General features: G+C 39.0%; 1 protein-coding gene across 1 annotated transcript in view; it reads right to left on the bottom strand.

Moving 5' to 3' along the window:
* dtd1 (D-aminoacyl-tRNA deacylase 1) overlaps positions 1 to 20000 on the bottom strand; it is a 62731-nt gene that overhangs the window by 40997 nt on the left and 1734 nt on the right. The window contains exons 3-4 of the mRNA XM_061977209.1: positions 13280 to 13515; positions 5289 to 5386 (exon numbers count right to left, since the gene is read on the bottom strand). Of these exons, the coding sequence (XP_061833193.1) occupies positions 5289 to 5386; positions 13280 to 13515 (334 nt within the window). The remainder of the gene's footprint in view (positions 1 to 5288; positions 5387 to 13279; positions 13516 to 20000) is intronic.

The following is a 20000-nucleotide window of genomic DNA, read 5'->3' as shown; positions in this document are numbered from 1 at the left end:
CCAAGTATGCCTTGCTGCCGCGTACATGTGCAAGCAAAAAATGTATTCTGTATAACTAGTGATGGGCTGGCACGCTGTTACTACAGGTTGTAGAGGGCGCCAAATGTTGTACCATCATGGCACGCCCTTATTATAGCTGTAAGGGTGAAAATAGGTGAACATTAATCCCGGGAGTTTTCTGCGAGAGGCACTGAATTCCCGGAAGTCTCACGGGAAAATTGGGGGGCTCAGCAAGTAAGCTGCTGAACCGCATCAGAGTGATCAAAGAGCCGCATGTGGCTCCGGAGCCGCGGGTTGCCGACCCCTGTCCTAGGTGGTTTATGACGTCAATTTCCGCTTCCGCCCGGTCTGATAGTACCGGATGCCTTTTATATCCCCACATATTATTAAGTTACATTTTTAATATTAATGATTATTTGATACGCCTGTAACAGTTAATAATAAGTAAATGGATGACATAATAAGTATATATATATTTATTTTCACAGCTGAGCACAAGTTAACTGTGACTGGCAATATTTATTTTATATATACGCCTCGATGGACCCCTATGGCCATTACACATGCATGGTTCATGTTGTGCACCGGTAAAAAAAACATATAACTTTGTCTTGAATTTGAAAAAATATATATATATATATATTTTTCACTAAAGAAGGGTTCGGTGAATGCGCATATGAAACTGGTGGGGTTCGGTATCTCCAAAAAGGTTAAGAACCACTGCCCTAGTAACTAATTACACCTATTAAAGGGTAATTCCCTTAGCATTTCAGTTCAGTTCATTTTCTTTCAGACATGCACACCAGATTACATTTGTGCACAAACTAAGGTTTACAGTTTTCATTTTAACATGTTCAAGTAGGAGTAGGAAGTAAGAAGAAGCAGAGCTTATTAAATCCCGCCACTTCTCAACATCCCAACAATCTTCGGAGCAATATAAATAGACTTTCGTTTACTCCTTGTGTTCAGTATACGCCACTAAAAGGTCTTACAAATTGGGTCTCATCCTCTGGACGACCCTCCCGCAAAACTCCGGCCACACACATACAAAAGTCCAGTGCCCATTGCCCTCCACACATCCCACTTCCCTCAAGCGGTGAGCCAGATGGCAAAACCCACAAAAACCAACAAAACTGCTAGCTCTGTTAGTATTGGCACTTCAAACAGTCCTACTTGTCGTGTCGGTTACGTCTCGACATCTTGAGACCAAGATCGCAATAATTCAATTACTTTTTTGGCAAAGAAACCATCAACTATCCATCCATCCATCCATTTCCACGTGGCCAAATATGAAATGGCCCTAGAGTGTGAATGTGAGTGTGAATGTTATCTGTCTATCTGTGTTGGCCCTGTGATGAGATGGCAACTTGTCCAGGGTGTACATCGCCCTTCCGCCCCAATGCAGCTGAGATAGGCTCCAGCATCCCCCGCGATTCCAAAAGGGACAGATGGATGGATGAGATGAACAGAGTAATTTCATTCTATGCTATTGTTGGATGGCCGCTTGATTCCGATTCATGGGAGAAGGGAACTATGTTGATCATTCTGTGCCAAACTGGCTCTTTATCCCTAATGCTTGGCTTCAGTTGGACAAGATTAAAATTCTAAGGACTGCTTAACATCCTTTCTTTTGGGCATGCAAACCAAGCCCACCACATAAAAAGCCGCCAAATAGGTTGAGTATGCAAACATAGGGACATTGGGAAGATTTTATTCACACATGTCAAGGTTTCCGATGCAATATTAAAAACATGGATTTATCTATGTAAATCAGGGATGTCAAATGTACGGGCCGCGGGCACAGGTTTTATCCGAGTTTTTAAAAAAAAGCCGAAATTTTTGAATGAAAGAAACTGCTGCTCTAAATGTGTCCACTAGATGTCACAATAGCAATTCTTTGAATCCTTGTAGATGCTACATATGTAAAAAAATAAAAAATAAACCACATGATGTTAGTGCACGAGTCGAGGAAAATGAGCAAACTACATAAATAGCATCTGTAATTTGATTTTGATATACTTTTTTTATCGTGATAGATTGAAAATTAACACCAATGAGTTGACTAATGAACATTATCACATAATGTATTCAGAAAGTATAAATAACGACAAATAAAGATAGAATACTATCAACCGCAACATGTACTGTATTTTTCGGTTTATAAGTCGCAGTTTTTTTCATAGTTTGGCCGGGGGTGCGAATTATACTCTGGAGCGATTTATGTGTAAAATTATTAACACATTACCGTAAAATATCAAATAATATTATTTATCTCATTCACATAAGAGACTAGGCGTAGATCAGCAATCGTCACACACACACGTCAACCAATAAATATTTGGCGGGGGCGGGTCATGGCCGAAGTGCATTGTGAAAAAAAAGATGCTACCTGCTACTACTTCCGTACCTATGAAAATTGATCATTTCAACATTGGCGGTAACTTATAAAAACTGAGAAGGGCTGAACAAAAATGGCACCGAAAAGGAAATCATATACTGCAGGTTACAAGCTGGAAGTAGTGAAATATGCAGCAGAAAACGGCAATCGAGCAGCAGAAAGAAAGTTTGGAGTAAGCGATGTCATTGGATGGATCGACAAAGCAAGGGCTTCAGTGACAACCGAAACCATCCTGTTCGGATTCAGAAAGGCTGGAATAATTGGAACTGCAACTGACGATGACTCTGACGAAAGCGACGTACCGATAGAAGAGGAAGTGGCGCATTGTCTACCTTTGGAGTTGACAGAGTTGTTTAGAAGCGACACCGAGGGAGAAGATTTCATCGGATTTAGCGATTAGGAGTGACAAATTGTTTGGTAAAAGTAAAGCATGTTCTATATGTTATAGTTTTTTTAATAACTCTTACCATAATATGTTACGTTAACATACCAGTCTCAGTTCGTTATTAATGCGTCATATAACGTACACTTATTCAGCCTGTTGTTCACTATTCTTTATTTATTTTAAATTGTCTTTCAAATGTCTTCTTGGTGTTGGATTTGATCAAATAAATTTCCCCAAAAAATGCGACTTATACTCTAGTGTGACTTACATATGTTTTTTTCCTTCTTTATTATGCATTTTCGGCCGGTGCGATTTATACTCCGGAACGATTTATAATCCGAAAAATCCGGTAAGTGTAAAAAAAACCCCAACAACATTATGATTTGTACATTTTCAGAATGCACTTAATGTATTTTTAAACAAAGAAAACAATCTGAAGTTGTCTTTATTTTTAAGTTATTGTGCCGTGATTTTACCAGTCCGGCCCACTTGGGAGTAGATTTTTCTCCATGTGGCCCCGGATCAAAAATGAATATGACACCCCTGATGTAAATTAATGCCGCGACCAGAGCAAATACTGTATGTATATTTCTATTTAGTCAATTAGGTACCTGCTGGTTGTGGCAACATGTAGAGTTACTACAAACCCCGTTTCCATATGAGTTGGGAAATTGTGTTAGATGTAAATATAAACGGAATACAATGATTTGCAAATCCTTTTCAACCCATATTCAATTGAATGCACTACAAAGACAAGATATTTGATGTTCAAACTCATAAACTTTTTTTTTTTTTTTGCAAATAATAATTAACTTAGAATTTCATGGCTGCAACACGTGCCAAAGTAGTTGGGAAAGGGCATGTTCACCACTGCGTTACATCACCTTTTCTTTTAACAACACTCAGTAAACGATTGGGAACTGAGGAAACTAATTGTTGAAGCTTTGAAAGTGGAATTCTTTCCCATTCTTGTTTTATGTAGAGCTTCAGTCGTTCAACAGTCCGGGGTCTCCGCTGTCGTATTTTACGCTTCATAATGCGCCCCACATTTTTGATGGGAGACAGGTCTGGACTGCAGGTGAGCCAGGAAAGTACCCGCACTCTTTTTTTTACAAAGCCACACTGTTGTAACACATGCTGAATGTGGCTTGGCATTGTCTTGCTGAAATAAGCAGGGGCGTCCATGAAAAAGACGGCGCTTAGATGGCAACATATGTTGTTCCAAAACCTGTATGTACCTTTCAGCATTAATAGTGCCTTCACAGATGTGTAAGTTACCCATGCCTTGGGCACTAATACACCCCCATACCATCACAGATGCTGGCTTTTGAACTTTGCGTCGATAACAGTCTGTATGGTTCGCTTCCCCTTTGGTCCGGATGACACGATGTCGAATATTTCCAAAAACAATTTGAAATGTGGACTCGTCAGACCACAGAACACTTTTCCAATTTGCATTAGTCCATCTTAGATGATCTTGGGCCCAGAGAAGCCGGCGGCGTTTCTGGATGTTGTTGATAAATGGCTTTCGTTTTGCATAGTAGAGCTTTAACTTGCAGTTACAGATGTAGCGACAAACTGTATTTAGTGACAGTGGTTTTCTGAAGTGTTCCTGAGCCCATGTGGTGATATCCTTTAGACATTGATGTCGGTTTTTGATACAGTGCCGTCTAAGGGATCGAAGGTCACGGTCATTCAATGTTGGTTTCCGGCCATGCCGCTTACGTGGAGTGATTTCTCCAGATTCTCTGAACCTTTTGATGATATTATGGACCGTAGATGTTGAAACCCCTAAATTTCTTGCAATTGCACTTTGAGAAACGTTGTTCTTAAACTGTTTGACTATTTGCTCACGCAGTTGTGGACAAAGGGGTGTACCTCACCCAATCCTTTCTTGTGAAAGACTGAGCATTTTTTGGGAAGCTGTTTTTATACCCAATTATGGCACCCACCTGTTCCCAATTAGCCTGCACACCTGTGGAATGTTCCAAATAAGTGTTTGATGAGCATTCCTCAACTTTATCAGTATTTATTGCCACCTTTCCCAACTTCTTTGTCATGTGTTGCTGGCATCAAATTCTAAAGTTAATGATTATTTGCAAAAAAAAAAAAAATGTTTATCAGATTGAACATCAAATATGTTGTCTTTGTAGCATATTCAACTGAATATGGGTTGAAAATGATTTGCAAATTATTGTATTCCGTTTATATTTACATCCAACACAATTTCCCAACTCATATGGAAACGGGGTTTGTAAGATATAGTTATAGATGACATATTAGCAACACTAGTCAGTATGATACAGCGCCCTTCTGCATAACAGCCAATTAAACCATGAGTATTAACAAAGGCTGTACAAAATAAAAGTATATACTGTATATTACCACCTAGCAGAGGAACAAAATGTGGTAACGATGACAACTGACACACTGGTTAATCTGGCAGATATCTCCATCCAAGTCTGGTGTTTTGACAGAAATACACAAATCGATAGTTGACAGTACCTGTCTGGGGTCTGCAGAAGCAGTCGGTGAAACAACTTCAATGGTAACAGGGCCATCATTTTGAATGTGTACTTGCATGGAGGCCCCAAACCTTCCATCTGAGAACACACAACACATATTTAGGCATGCGGTGGGAAGTGACCAGTTGTTAATCCAATATTTTGTACAATTAAGTGACAACTAACATCTTTTCATCTAATGAGGCAATATGGTCTCAGTCTTAATGAGGTGTGTCCAAAGTGTGAACCCCCGCAACTCTTTTTTTTTTTATCTCAGTATATTCTAAAAATGTTTTATTTTTAATGAGATGTATAATTATATTTTACACATATTTTTAGAAGTGTCTTAGAATAGTTGATTAGAGAAAACCTCAGATTCGAATATGTCTGATTCATGTCAACATCGCAATCAAATTGTCACACATTGAGCTTCCGGACATTGGGAAGCTGCAGGGTAGGAGCTCCCCCGTCAGACACGAAATATGCCAGACCACCGCACGGCTCGGCTGGCCTTTAGCCCTGGTAGGATTCACTGAAAAGTTCCTGCCTGAGCAACTGCTTACCCCCTTGCATGAACTCTCTTTCTGCACAGGTTCATATCGGGGATACTTTTTTACAGAGTTGATTTCCTCTAAATAGAACACTTTGTTTTTTTAACAATTCAACTTTTTCTTAGTGCAATTAGGGCTGGATGATTATGGCAAAAATAATCACGATTATTTTGATTGATATTAAAATCATGATTAACACCACTATTATTCATTAATTTGAACAAAAAATCCACTTTTAATTTAATTTAAAAGAAAAAACAAATGAGTAAGGAATAAACAAGTAAAATTGTCACAGGGTGTAGGTGACAAACCCCAAGATGCAGAGACGGCAGGCTTGATGCAGGAAAACATGATTTAATTTAACACTAAAACAAGAACAAACAAAAGGGTACAAACAAAAGGCGCGCACAAGGCGGAGAACAAACTTGGCTATGAACAAAAACTAGTACAAAGGCTAACTGTGGACAAGAAACAAAAACACTTACTGTGACACGAAGGAACTATGACAAGAGCACAGTGAACAGAAGTAGACACAGCGACAACGACAAGTATTAATGACATTGACAATCATGATGACAATACTCCAGCACTGACTGGAGGGCAAAGCAGGACTAAATAGTAGCTGGCTGATTGACACCAGGTGTGGCCAGGTGCCAATCAGCCACAGCTGAGGGGAAAAAGCACTCAGGGATACAAGCAGGAAATAAAGACAAAATAAGAGCGCTGACAGGAAATAAAGACAGACAGAGGAAAAACTAAAACATGACCAAACTGGCAGGGACAAGCCTGACAAAAATAGTAACAATAATAACAATAAATTAAAATAACTATACCTATATGAGGAAACAATAAATGTGTCTCTCTTAAAAAAAATAAAAAATCCGTTTTTTAACTTTTACACTTACAGTCGTGGTTCAAAGTTTACATACACTTGTAAAGAACATAATGTCATGGCTGTTTTTAGTTTCCAATCATTTCTACAACTTATTTTTTGTGATAGAGTGATTGGAGCACATACTTGATGGTCACAAAAAGCATCCATGAAGTTTGGTTCTTCTTTGCCGGTCAGTCGGCCTGGCTTCATTGTTTCACGTGCGGGGGGTCGCAGCTTGCTGCGAGGTTCGTTCCCCCGGGATGCAAACAGACCACTCCGGACAGGACGTGCAGGTAGGAACATGATTTATTCTCAAAAACTCGAACAAGTGCCAAAACAGAAAACAAGCCGACGGAACCACGTGCTGATCGCACTCGAAGCTAAGGCTACCACTTAGCATAGGCAAAAGACAAGTAATACTCACGTAACTTGTTGCATGAAGCAAACAATGAAGCCAGACCGACTGACCAGCAAAGGCAGGCTTAAATAGTCCCTCTGATTAGTGCTCGGAAAACAGGTGAGCGTCCCGAGCACCAATCAGAGACAGGTGGAAACAATAAGCACCCAAGGTAACTAAGGGTGCACAAAAACAGGAACTAAGGGAGTCCCAAAGTAACAGAATATAACAAAAACATGATCCAGGCCACGGATCATGACAATCACGTCCTTACTTTTTTTGTTGAGTGTCGTGATTATGGATTACGCATACTAGCGCTGTGTCAAATAAAAAGTAGCAACCATAGTGAAATCCCAAACTTCTAGAAGACGTGGTATTTTTTTCCACTCTTACGTTCACTCATTCTTTTCACCGTTACAAGCTCAGGAATTGCCATGCATGTTGCACCGCCCATTATTCTTTTTTTTATTATAATATTAATATGATCGTGAGAAGTCAACATCCAAATTTAAATGTTATTAATTGTCCAGCGCTAGAACACATTTTGCGTGTTTGCTCATTTTTTTTTAGTGTTCCTTGCTTAGTTTCTTTTTTTTGTTTTTGTTGCCACACTTTGAACACCCGTGGCTTGAACACCTACTGACCTACATTGGATTGGTTTTAGCATATTCAATAGAAAAATGTATTGTTGTATTTTTGTTTAAAATGTTTGGGAACCCCTGGTCCATCACGATATAAGCAGTACAACTGAAGCAACGTTTTATAAGTTCCTGTATAGCCCAGACACATTTAGGATGGATGCCGTATGAGAACAGCCTAAATGTTCTTCATTGGGCCAGTGAGATTAATGACACCGTCTACATACTGACAGTGGGCCAGGCTAAAATAATGCTGCATCATCATGTTTCCTCTTTCGAGGGCGGAGCTAATTAGAAGTCCTGGGTGAGCCGAGGTGATTTCTCTGACACCTCACGCAGTTCCGTGTCAGCGTCCTAGTACTAATCATCCACACCAACTTCCCAAAACTGTTCTAAATGCAGTAACGTGCAGGACAACATAGCGTTGATCTAAACAATGTTTTCACTTGACTAACACCTTAACCAATTGGTTCTCAATGATTTTCTGTCATGCCCCATTCGATAATGTGAATCGATATTGCTAAATTAAAAAAACATTGATCCATAATCTGTAAAATCGTTGTTTTACCTATTCCTACTGATGTGTATTTATCTGCAGGTGTCAAACTAGTTGTTGATGAGCACTTGCTCCAAATAAAAACCTTATTCTATTCAAGGATATTATATATCCTCATTATCTCCTATATTCACTGGAGGCTTGTGTATCCTTCAAGAATGAATAAAAACGCAAAAAACTGGCCTCACTGAAACCTCACTATTTAAAGAGATCTGCCTTAAAGGGGAACATTATCACCAGACCTATGTAAGCGTCAATATATACCTTGATGTTGCAGAAAAAAGACCATATATTTTTTTAACCGATTTCCGAACTCTAAATGGGTGAATTTTGGCGAATTAAACGCCTTTCTATTATTCGTGACGTCACATCGGGAAGCAATCCGCCATTTTCTCAAACACATTACAAACACTGAGTCAAATCAGCTGTTATTTTCCGTTTTTTCGACTGTTTTCCGTACCTTGGAGACATCATGCCTCGTCGGTGTGTTGTCGGAGGGTGTAACAACACGAACAGGGACGGATTCAAGTTGCACCAGTGGCCCAAAGATGCAAAAGTGGCAAGAAATTGGGCGTTTGTTCCGCACACTTTACCGACGAAAGCTATGCTACGACAGAGATGGCAAGAATGTGTGGATATCCTGCGACACTCAAAGCAGATGCATTTCCAACTGGACTGGACAGATCAGCTTTCAGGAAAAGAGAGCGGATGAGGGTATGTCTACAGAATATATTTATTGATGAAAACTGGGCTGTCTGCACTCTCAAAGTGCATGTTGTTGCCAAATGTATTTCATATGCTGTAAACCTAGTTCATAGTTGTTAGTTTCCTTTAATGCCAAACAAACACATACCAATCGTTGGTTAGAAGGCGATCGCCGAATTCGTCCTCGCTTTCTCCCGTGTCGCTGGCTGTCGTGTCGTTTTCGTCGGTTTCGCTTGCATACGGTTCAAACCTATATGGCTCAATAGCTTCAGTTTCTTCTTCAATTTCGTTTTCGCTACCTGCCTCCACACTACAACCACCCGTTTCAATACATGCGTAATCTGTTGAATCGCTTAAGCCGCTGAAATCCGAGTCTGAATCCGAGCTAATGTCGCTATACCTTGCTGTTCTATCCGCCATGTTTGTTTGTATTGGCATCACTGTGTGACGTCACAGGAAAATGGACGGGTGTATATAACGATGGTTAAAATCAGGCACTTTGAAGCTTTTTTTAGGGGTATTGCGTGATGGGTAAAATTTTGAAAAAAAATTCGAAAAATAAAATAAGCCACTGGGAACTGATTTTTAATGGGTTTAACCCTTCTGAAATTGTGATAATGTTCCCCTTTAAAGTTCAAATTTTGAAACATTTCTTTCACTAATCAGTGTGTGTGTGTTATGCAAAACCATCTTTTTTCACCTATTCGTACCTGCTTATGTGTATTTGGGATCTGCATAAGTCCCGAAAATGTGAAATCCAACAGTGGAGGCATCGCAGAGATATTTATAAAACAATCTTGTCTTACCTTCTACTTCCCAGGAAGTAGTTTTTGTTCAAGTGTGTCGTTTTGTTGAAGTGTGGCCTAATCGCATTTTTCATGTATGGTAGAAATGTACCTAAACATCCTTGTGCCAGTCAGCCTAATTTAATTGATTTAAATCCAGCTGTGCCACAACGTCATGCCGACGAGGAAACCCAAAGAGGGAAAAGACTCTGTTATTTGTTTGATTTACAGGTAGAATTGATTGCTACCATTAGCTGCGTTGCTAGCCACCAAGAACGAGCTGATTGTTAGAACGCAAAAAAAAAAACTTTAGTCTTTTTATCTCTCATAATGATTGTGATATTCCAAAAAATAGTGCAGTTCCCCCATGACGGCTATATAAATACATTGTGATTGATAGCAAGTATTCAGATCCATCTAGATACTAGGTGTTTAATGGCAAATGATGTCTAACAACCCGCTCCACACTGTTTTTGCTACACTTCTGCCATGGAATATCTGTGTGTCACGCAGCAATCTCAACGTGTGAAATAAATATGTCTGTGACTTCACCTTTCCTTTGTCAATACTCACCTCTAGTCGGTGCCTCGCACCGATTTGTATCACTGTTGGAGCCGATAACAATGGACTGAGGACTCTCGAATGCTTGCTGTACAAAAAAGTTCATGTTTTAGCAGTAATGAATAAATAACCGGGTGCTTAATACGAAATGTAATAACAAACCTAGTCACCTTGCCAGACACACTTATCACAGATGTATTTACCGTATTTTTCGGACTATAAGTCGCTCCGGAGTATAAGTCGCACCGGCCAAAAATGCATAATAAAGAAGGAAAAAAAACATATACAAGTCGCACTGGAGTATAAGTCGCATTTTTTGGGGAAATGTATTTAAAAAAAAACAACACCAAGAATAGACGTTTGAAAGGCAATTTAAAATAAATAAAAAAATAGTGAACAACACATTGAATAAGTGTACGTTATATGACGCATAAATAACCAACTGAGAACGTGCCTGGTATGTTAACGTAACATATTATGGTAAGAGTCATTCAAATAACTATAACATATAGAACATGCTGTATGTTTACCAAACAATCTGTCACTCCTAATCGCTAAATCCCATGAAATCTTATACGTCTAGTCTCTTACGTGAATGAGCTAAATAATATTATTTGATACTTTACGGTAATGTGTTAATATTTTCACACATAAGTCGCTCCTGAGTATAAGTCGCACCCCCCGCCAAAATTACGGTTGTATGAGAATTGCCAACCTTTCAGTCTCTTGTAGTCTAGCAATTAGAGAGCACCTTCACAATAGGAATAGCATAAAAGCATTGGTTTGATTCAAATAATGTCAGAAAAAAGTAAAGTTGCACTTGTAAACTTGTTTTCCATTTATTGTTAATTTTGTTGTTTTGCACTAAAAATAAATAGTTTGTTTATTATGTATTCCTAATACTCCATAATGTGCATCTAAATAAATTCAATTTTAGTCAAATAGTATTAAAATTAGGGATGTCCGATAATGGCTTTTTGCCGATTTCCGATATTCCGATATTGACCAAACCCTTAATTACCGATACCGATATCAACCGATACCGATATCAACCGATATATACAGCAGTGGAATTAACACATTATTATACTTAATTTGGATAACCGGGTATGGTGAAGATAAGGTCTTTTAAAAAAAAAAAAAAAGAACATTTTCTTGAATAAAAAAAGAAAGTAAAACAATATAAAAACAGTTACATAGAAACTAGTAATTAATGACAATGAGTAAAATTAACTGTTAAAGGTTAGTACTATTAGTGGACCAGCAGCACGCACAATCGTGTGTGCTTACAGACTATCCCTTGCAGACTGTATTGATATATATTGATATATAATGTAGGAACCAGAATATTAATAACAGAAAGAAACAACCCTTTTGTGTGACTGAGTCTGAATGAGTGTGAATGGGGGAGGAAGGTTTTTTGGGTTGGTGTATTAATTGTAAGTGTATCTTGTGTTTTTTATGTTGATTTAATTAAAAAAATAAAATAAAATAAAATAAAATAAAAAATAAAAAAACGATACAAATAATTTCCGATATTACATTTTAAAGCATTTATCGGCCGATAATATCGGCAGGCCGATATTATCGGACATGTCTAATTAAAATAGTTTCACACAGATAAAGAAAATTAAAAAAATAACTTGTACTCCCTCTGTATTCAAGCCAACTCTTAAATCCAAATTTCGTCCCTGGCTAAAACATGAACTTTTACAGCAAGCGATGGGGAGTCCATTGTTGTCAGCCTTACAGTGATTAACATAAATGGGTGCGAGGCGTCGACTAGTGGTGAGTATAGGCCAGTGCTTATTGATCATTTTCTGTTGTGCCCATTCATCCATCCATTTTCTATCGCTTGTCCCTTTTGGGGTCGCGGGGGGGTGCTGGAGCCTATCTCAGCTGCATTCGGGCGGAAGGCGGGGTACACCCTGGACAATTCGCCAGGGTGTAAACAGATAGACAGACAACATTCACACTCACATTCACACACTAGGGCCGATTTAGTGTTGCCAATCAACCTATCCCCAGGTGCATGTTTTTGGCAATGAGAGGAAGCCGGAGCACCCGGAGGGAACCCACGCAGTCACGGGGAGAACATGCAAACTCCATACAGAAAGATCCTGAGCCCGGGATTGAACTCAGGACTACTCAGGGCCTTCGTATTGTGAGGCACATGCACTAACCCCTGTTCCACCGTGCTGCCCTTGTGTGACCCCACTCTCCGCCTCGACCATAAATAGTATCATTGGTCTACAAATGTTGCTACCATTAAATTATAATTTAATGATTAAAATAAGTTTCTCGGTTCGAACATTAAGTATCTTGTCTTTGCAGTCTATTCAATTGAATATAAGTTGAAAAGGATTTGCAAATCATTGTATTGTATTTTTATTTACGATTGACACAACGTGCCAACTTCACTGGTTTTGGGTTTTGTAAGTAAAGGTTGCACTTTTATATCATTAAAATAAATCTAATTGGTCAAGGACCTAAATAACTCCACAAGATGGCAATAAGACATATGAATCAAATTTCAAAATGACTTGAATGCAGCTGAGATAGGCTCCAGCACCCCCACGACCATGAACGGGACAAGCGGTAGAAAATGGATGGATAGATGGACTTGAAATCCTTATTAAACGTCTCTTGGGTCAGATTTGAAGACACCTTTCAAATCTGAAGTTTGAAGTTTGGACACCCCTGATCTAGATAAAGATGCTGATAAAGGAATGTATTACAGTTTGAGTCTGTTGGCACCAATTCAGCATAGGCGGATGTCTATGCTTTACTCAATGACATGTCATTGAGTCTAGCCCTTGGATTATAAGGGCGAGACTTCATAGACCAGCACTTTCAGAGACAAAACAAAGTTTTCCCCAGACTATTACATAAAGTAACACATGAAAGTGTCATCGGTTAACCCACCTTTAACAAGCTCGGGCTTGTAGCCACTCCTCATATTCTCCAGGATGCTGGCGTAGAAAGGTTGGGCCAACTCTGCGGGCATCGCTGAATGGAAGTCCGGCTTGTTGCCTTTAAGAATGCACTGCAGGGTGAACTGACTCACACACAGCACCTCAAAATTCCCGTCCATGACACTTTTGCTCCATGCCCGCCCATTCTCGTCCTCAAAAAGCCGCAGATTGAGTATCTTACGTACTCTGCAGGCAAGAAAAAACAAGTAGAGGAAACACTGAGAAATACAGAAACTCTGAGCTGATTAAGAGAATAATTGATTAACTTAGTTTCATAGAACAAAAGCTAATTAAAGGGGAACATTATCACCAGACCTATGTAAGCGTCAATGTATACCTTGATGTTGCAGAAAAAAAGACCATATATTTTTTTAACCGATTTCCGAACTCTAAATGGGTGAATTTTGGCGAATTAAACGCCTTTCTATTATTCGTGACGTCACATCGGGGAGCAATCCGCCAGTTTCTCAAACACATTACAAACACAGAGTCAAATCAGCTGTTATTTTCCGTTTTTTCGACTGTTTTCCGTACCTTGGAGACATCATGCCTCGTCGGTGTGTTGTCGGAGGGTGTAACAACACGAACAGTGACGGATTCAAGTTGCACCAGTGGCCCAAAGATGCGAAAGTGGCAAGAAATTGGACGTTTGTTCCGCACACTTTACCGACGAAAGCTATGCTACGACAGAGATGGCAAGAATGTGTGGATATCCTGCGACACTCAAAGCAGATGCATTTCCAACTGGACTGGACAGATCAGATTTCAGGAAAAGAGAGCGGATGAGGGTATGTCTACAGAATATATTCATTGATGAAAACTGGGTTGTCTGCACTCTCAAAGTGCATGTTACAGCATATTTCATATGCTGTAAACCTAGTTCATAGTTGTTAGTTTCCTTTAATGCCAAACAAACACATACCAATCGTTGGTTAGAAGGCGATCGCCAAATTCGTCCTCGCTTTCTCCCGTGTCGCTGGCTGTCGTGTCGTTTTCGTCGGTTTCGCTTGCATACGGATCAAACCGATATGGCTCAATAGCTTCAGTTTCTTCTTCAATTTCGTTTTCGCTACCTGCCTCCTCACTACAACCATCCGTTTCAATACATGCGTAATCTGTTGAATCGCTTAAGCCGCTGAAATCCGAGTCTGAATCCGAGCTAATGTCGCTATAGCTTGTTGTTCTTTCCGCCATGTTTGTTTGTGTTGGCTTCACTATGTGACGTCACAGGAAAATGGACGGGTGTATATAACGATGGTTAAAATCAGGCACTTTGAAGCTTTTTTTAGGGATATTGCGTGATGGGTAAAATTTTGAAAAAAACTTCGAAAAATAAAATAAGCCACTGGGAACTGATTTTTAATGGTTTTAACCCTTCTGAAATTGTGATGATGTTCCCCTTTAAGGTTTTTAATGAAAATAGAAATAAAAACAACTTTTTTGTAAATATGTACCTATAATATGCGTTTAAATATCCACATTACAAAATATAAGCAAAGGTCAAACAATCCTATGAAAAAGATACTGGATTTTTGTGCTCCTTAAAGAGGACCTTTTATACAAAACCAACTTATCTTACCTATTGGTACCTCTTTTTGTGTATTTGGGGTCTGTATATATTTGAAATCAAACCATGGCCATTTATAAAAAACAATCTTGCCTTCCTTCATACTTCCTCCAAAAAAGTTTGTAATTTGCCCCACTTATGAAGTTTTTCCCAGTTGTGACCTTAGCGGACATCTCCCTATATGGTAAAGTTTTACCCGAAGAGCTTTGCGCGAGTCTGCCATTGGTAGTCAATAAGCTCCTTCTTTTTCTTTATCCTTTTGTTGTGGGGCAGACTGGCTCGTACATGCGCATGCTCCTCCACTGTTGCCATTTCTAATACAAAGTAACTTATTAGTTCTGACTTATATTTGTCAGTAGACTCCATATGGAAGCGCAAAAAACTACAATATGGCTGACGGGGAGAAGACGCAGTCTGAGTGGAGGCACGAAAATTAGACGGCCCTCAAAACGGCGCATTTTAAAGAGACAGTCAGAAAGATACTAGAAAATGCTCTGTAAAACATTAACTATGCAAAATGGTGACCAAAGAACCACCATTACATGTTATGAAGACCACAAGGAAGTGTTTTAGTGTGAAGAAAGTGAGTGTTAAAGACAGTTCTGGGAAGAAGTGGATGATAGTCATTGAATTAAAGAAATAAATCATGACTGAGGTTATAGTCAATTTGGTAAATTAAAACCAAAGGAGATATAGCATGTAAATATACTGTTAAAATGTTGGCTACTGTACTTTTATTGAAAATTGCTTGACTATTGAAAATGAGAGCAGAAAATGTTTCCTCTTGTTAATTCAACATAAAGTGTTGGTTGCACTTCGTTCAAATACAATGTAAATGCATTGGCCATTAATTGTTGTTTACTTGCTTGTTTATATCCATAATTCATTAATACCTAATTCCCTTACAAGAAATAACAGGAATATAGGAAACTTTACCTGCAGTGTCCAGTATGCGGTATTTATTTTACAGTCACACTAATTGATTTTTTTGCGAAAAAGTTACTACCGTATTTTCCGGACCATAGGGCGCACCGGATTATAAGGCGCATTAAAGGAGTCATATTATTTTTATTTTTTTCTAAATGTAAAACGCTTCCTTGTGGTCTACATCAGTGGTCTCCAACCACCGGGCCACGGCCCGGTACCGGTCCGTGGATCGATTGGTACCGGGCCGCACAAGAAATAAAAAATAAAAAAATTAAAAATTAAAAAAAATAATTTTATAAATCAACATAAAAAAACACAAGATACACTTACAATTAGTGCACCAACCCAAAAAACCTCCCTCCCCCCTCCCTCATTCGCACAAAAGGGTTGTTTCTTTCTGTTATTAATATTTCTGGTTCCTACATTATATATCAACATAGATTATTATATTTTTCAGAACCCTGACTATAAAGGTCCTTAACCTTCTGAGCTTTTGGTCAAATATAATACCCAAACCGTACAAACCTTCATAGACATGCTTGCTTAATTGAGTTGTTCTAGAGCAGTGGTTCTTAGTGGTGAGACTCTTACCAGGAGGATTTTGAGTTGGATGCGCAGACGCAGTACCGTGAGTACGCATGCAGCTGCGGCTTCCAAACATTTGATCGCTTGCCCGCACGCTTAAAACGCCGCTGTACGGAGTTGTACACGGACGTAGGGAGAGGTACAGAGCGCCAATAAACCTTAAAGGCACTGCCTTTGCGTGCCGGCCCAATCACATAATACCTACGGCTTTTCACACACACAAGTGAAATGCATACTTGGTCAACAGCCATACAGGTTACACTGAGGGTGGCCGTATAAACAACTTTAACACTGTTACAAATATGCGCCACACTGTGAACCCACACCAAACAAGAATGACAAACACATTTCGGGAGAACATCCGCACCGTAACACAACATAAACACAACAGAACAAATACCCAGAACCCCTTGCAGCACTAACTCTTCCGGGACGCTACAATATACACCCCCCGCAACTCCATACCCCCCCCCCCCCCCCCAACACCGCCCACCTCAACCTCCTCATGCTCTCTTAGGGAGAGCATGTCCCAAATTCCAAGCTGCTGTTTTGAGGCATGTTAAAAAAAATAATGCACTTTGTGACTTCAATAATAAATATGGCAGTGCCATGTTGGCATTTTTTTCCATAACTTGAGTTGATTTATTTTGTAAAACCTTGTTACATTGTTTAATGCATCCAGCGGGGCATCACAACAAAATTAGGCATAATTATGTGTTCATTCCACGACTGTCAGTCAGCATCGGTTGATATCGGAATCATTTATTAAGAGTTGAACAATATCAGATATCGGCAAGAAAGCCATTATCGGACATCTCTCATGATTGTCAAATGTGATCTTAACTGTAAAATTCAATGAAAATATATTTGCATTTAAAAAAAGGCCATTTGGTCAGTGATCCACTTACTAAATAAATACATATTAGATCATTTGAAGACTTCAATGCACCAGCAAATTGACAACAAAAAAAAGAGGTTAACAAATTATGAACACTATCCCACAACATTCCATGTTCAGGCTATAATATTTTTCAGAACCCTGACTATAAAGGTCCTTAACCTTCTGAGCTTTTGGTCAAATATAATACCCAAACCGTACAAACCTTCATAGACATGCTTGCTTAATTGAGTTGTTCTAGAGCAGTGGTTCTTAGTGGTGAGACTCTTACCAGGAGGATTTTGAGTTGGATGCGCAGACGCGGTACCGTGAGTACGCATGCAGCTGCAGCTTCCAAACATTTGATCGCTTGCCCGTACGTGCGTGCCGCTATGTGCATGTCACGTACGTAACTTTGGGGACTTTGGGGAAATATATGTGCTGTATGAACTTTGGGGAGGTGAACGGTACTTTGGGCTGTGGGATTGAGTGTGTTGTGCAGGTGTTTGAGTTGTATTGGCGGGTTATATGGACGGGAGGGGGAGGTGTTTGCGATGCGGGATTAATTTGTGGCATATTAAATATAAGCCTGGTTGTGTTGTGGCTAATAGAGTATATATATGTCTTGTGTTTATATACTGTTTTAGTCATTCCCAGCTGAATATCAGGTCCCACCCGCCTCTCACAGCATCTTCCCTATCTGAATCGCTCCCACTGCCCTCTAGTCCTTCACTCTCACTTTCCTCATCCACAAATCTTTCATCCTCGCTCAAATTAATGGGGAAATCGTCGCTTTCTCGGTTCGAATCGCTCTCGCTGCTGGTGGCCATGATTGTAAACAATGTGCAGATGTGAGGAGCTCCACAACCTGTGACGTCACGCTACTCGCCTGCTACTTCCGGTACAGGCAAGGCTTTTTTATCAGCGACCAAAAGTTGCGAACTTTATCGTCGATGTTCTCTACTAAATCCTTTCAGCAAAAATATGGCAATATCGCGAAATGATCAAGTATGACACATAGAATGGACCTGCTATCCCCGTTTAAATAAGAAAATCGCATTTCAGTAGACCTTTAATTAGTTGCTTATTAACATGCAAATTAGTAACATATTGGCTCTTAACTAGTCATTATTAAGTACTTATTAATGCCTTATTCGGCCTGACCTTATTATAACCCATACTTGCCAATCCTCCCGGATTTTCCGAGAGACTCCCGAAATTCAGCGCCTCTCCCGAAAACCTCCCGGGACAAATTTTCTCACGAAAATCTCCCGAAATTCAGGCGGAGCTGGAGGCCACGCCCCCTCCAGCTCCATGCGGACCTGAGTGACTGTTGACAGCCTGTTCACACGTCCACTTTCCCACAATATAAACAGCTAATGATGGAGGGCGAGGTCTTGGTTTCTTATGTGGGTTTATTGTTAGGCAGTGTCATTAACGTCCTCCCAGCGCGGTAACAACACACAACAACAGCAGTCAAGTTGTCGTCTACCGTAAAGCAGTTCGTCTGCCGTAAACAGCAATGTTGTGACACTTTTAAACAGGACAATACTGCCATCTACTGCACATGCATATGTGACCCACCCATAATGTGTCACATTTTTGTGTTGATTTATTTATCTTATTTTGTGGTTTGAATTAGTTTTTAGAGCTGTCATTACACATTTATCAGTAATCACATTGGTCAGTAGGGGGCAGTAGGGCGTTTCTTCCCAATTGAATGCTATCACCTGCAGACCGGAAGTGTCTTGTCATTCTGATGAGAGCGACCAGTCTGTGAACAATTGAAACGTCCTGTGTGCTTTTTCCTCCTGTATAACAGGTTAGTTTTGGTGAATCAACTCACTGAATAATATCCATGTGATCTTTATAAGTTTAAGTACACATTCTGATGGTGGAGCCTAACTCTAAAGTGTTTGTGAGTTGTAGTTTGTATTTGTGAATGAATCCAGTGCACAGCTGCAGTAATCAATACAAAATGGTGACGTGAGTACGCAATGTTTATATAGGAACTTCTGATCCTAATTCAGACTCCCAAATTAGAGCTCCCGTTTTCTTATTGATTTTATCATGTATATTTGTATAATGTGTGTGTTCTGAAATAGTGACAGAGAATAGAACAAGGATGGACAATTCAACCCTTAACTCAACAATGAGTAGATGAGTGTTATGTGTGTGTATATGTGTAAATAAATGAACACTGAAATTCAAGTATTTCTTTTATTTATATATATATATATATATATATATATATATATATATATATACAGAGGTGGGTAGAGTAGCCAGAAATTGTACTCAAGTAAGAGTACTGTTACTTTAGATTTATTACTCAAGTAAAAGTAAGGAGTTGTCACCCAAATATTTACTTGAGTAAAAGTAAAAAGTATGTTGTGAAAAAACTACTCAAGTACTGAGTAACTGATGAGTAACATACACACACATATCATATATATATATATACATACATATATATATATATATATATATATATATATATATATATATATATATATACATACATATATATATATATATATATATATATATATACATATATATATATATATATACATACATATATATATATATATATATATATACACACACATTTATATATATATATACAGTATATAATTTATATTTATTTATTTTGCCGTTTTTGTTTACATGTTAAAGGTGTTTTAATGAATATACATGCATGTTTAACACATA

Source organism: Nerophis lumbriciformis, linkage group LG16 (assembly GCF_033978685.3).
Source record: "Nerophis lumbriciformis linkage group LG16, RoL_Nlum_v2.1, whole genome shotgun sequence".
In the NCBI taxonomy this organism is placed as follows: Eukaryota; Metazoa; Chordata; class Actinopteri; order Syngnathiformes; family Syngnathidae; genus Nerophis; species Nerophis lumbriciformis.
The sequence above is the reverse complement of the archived record's forward strand: the minus strand, read 5'-3'. Positions and strand labels throughout refer to the sequence as shown.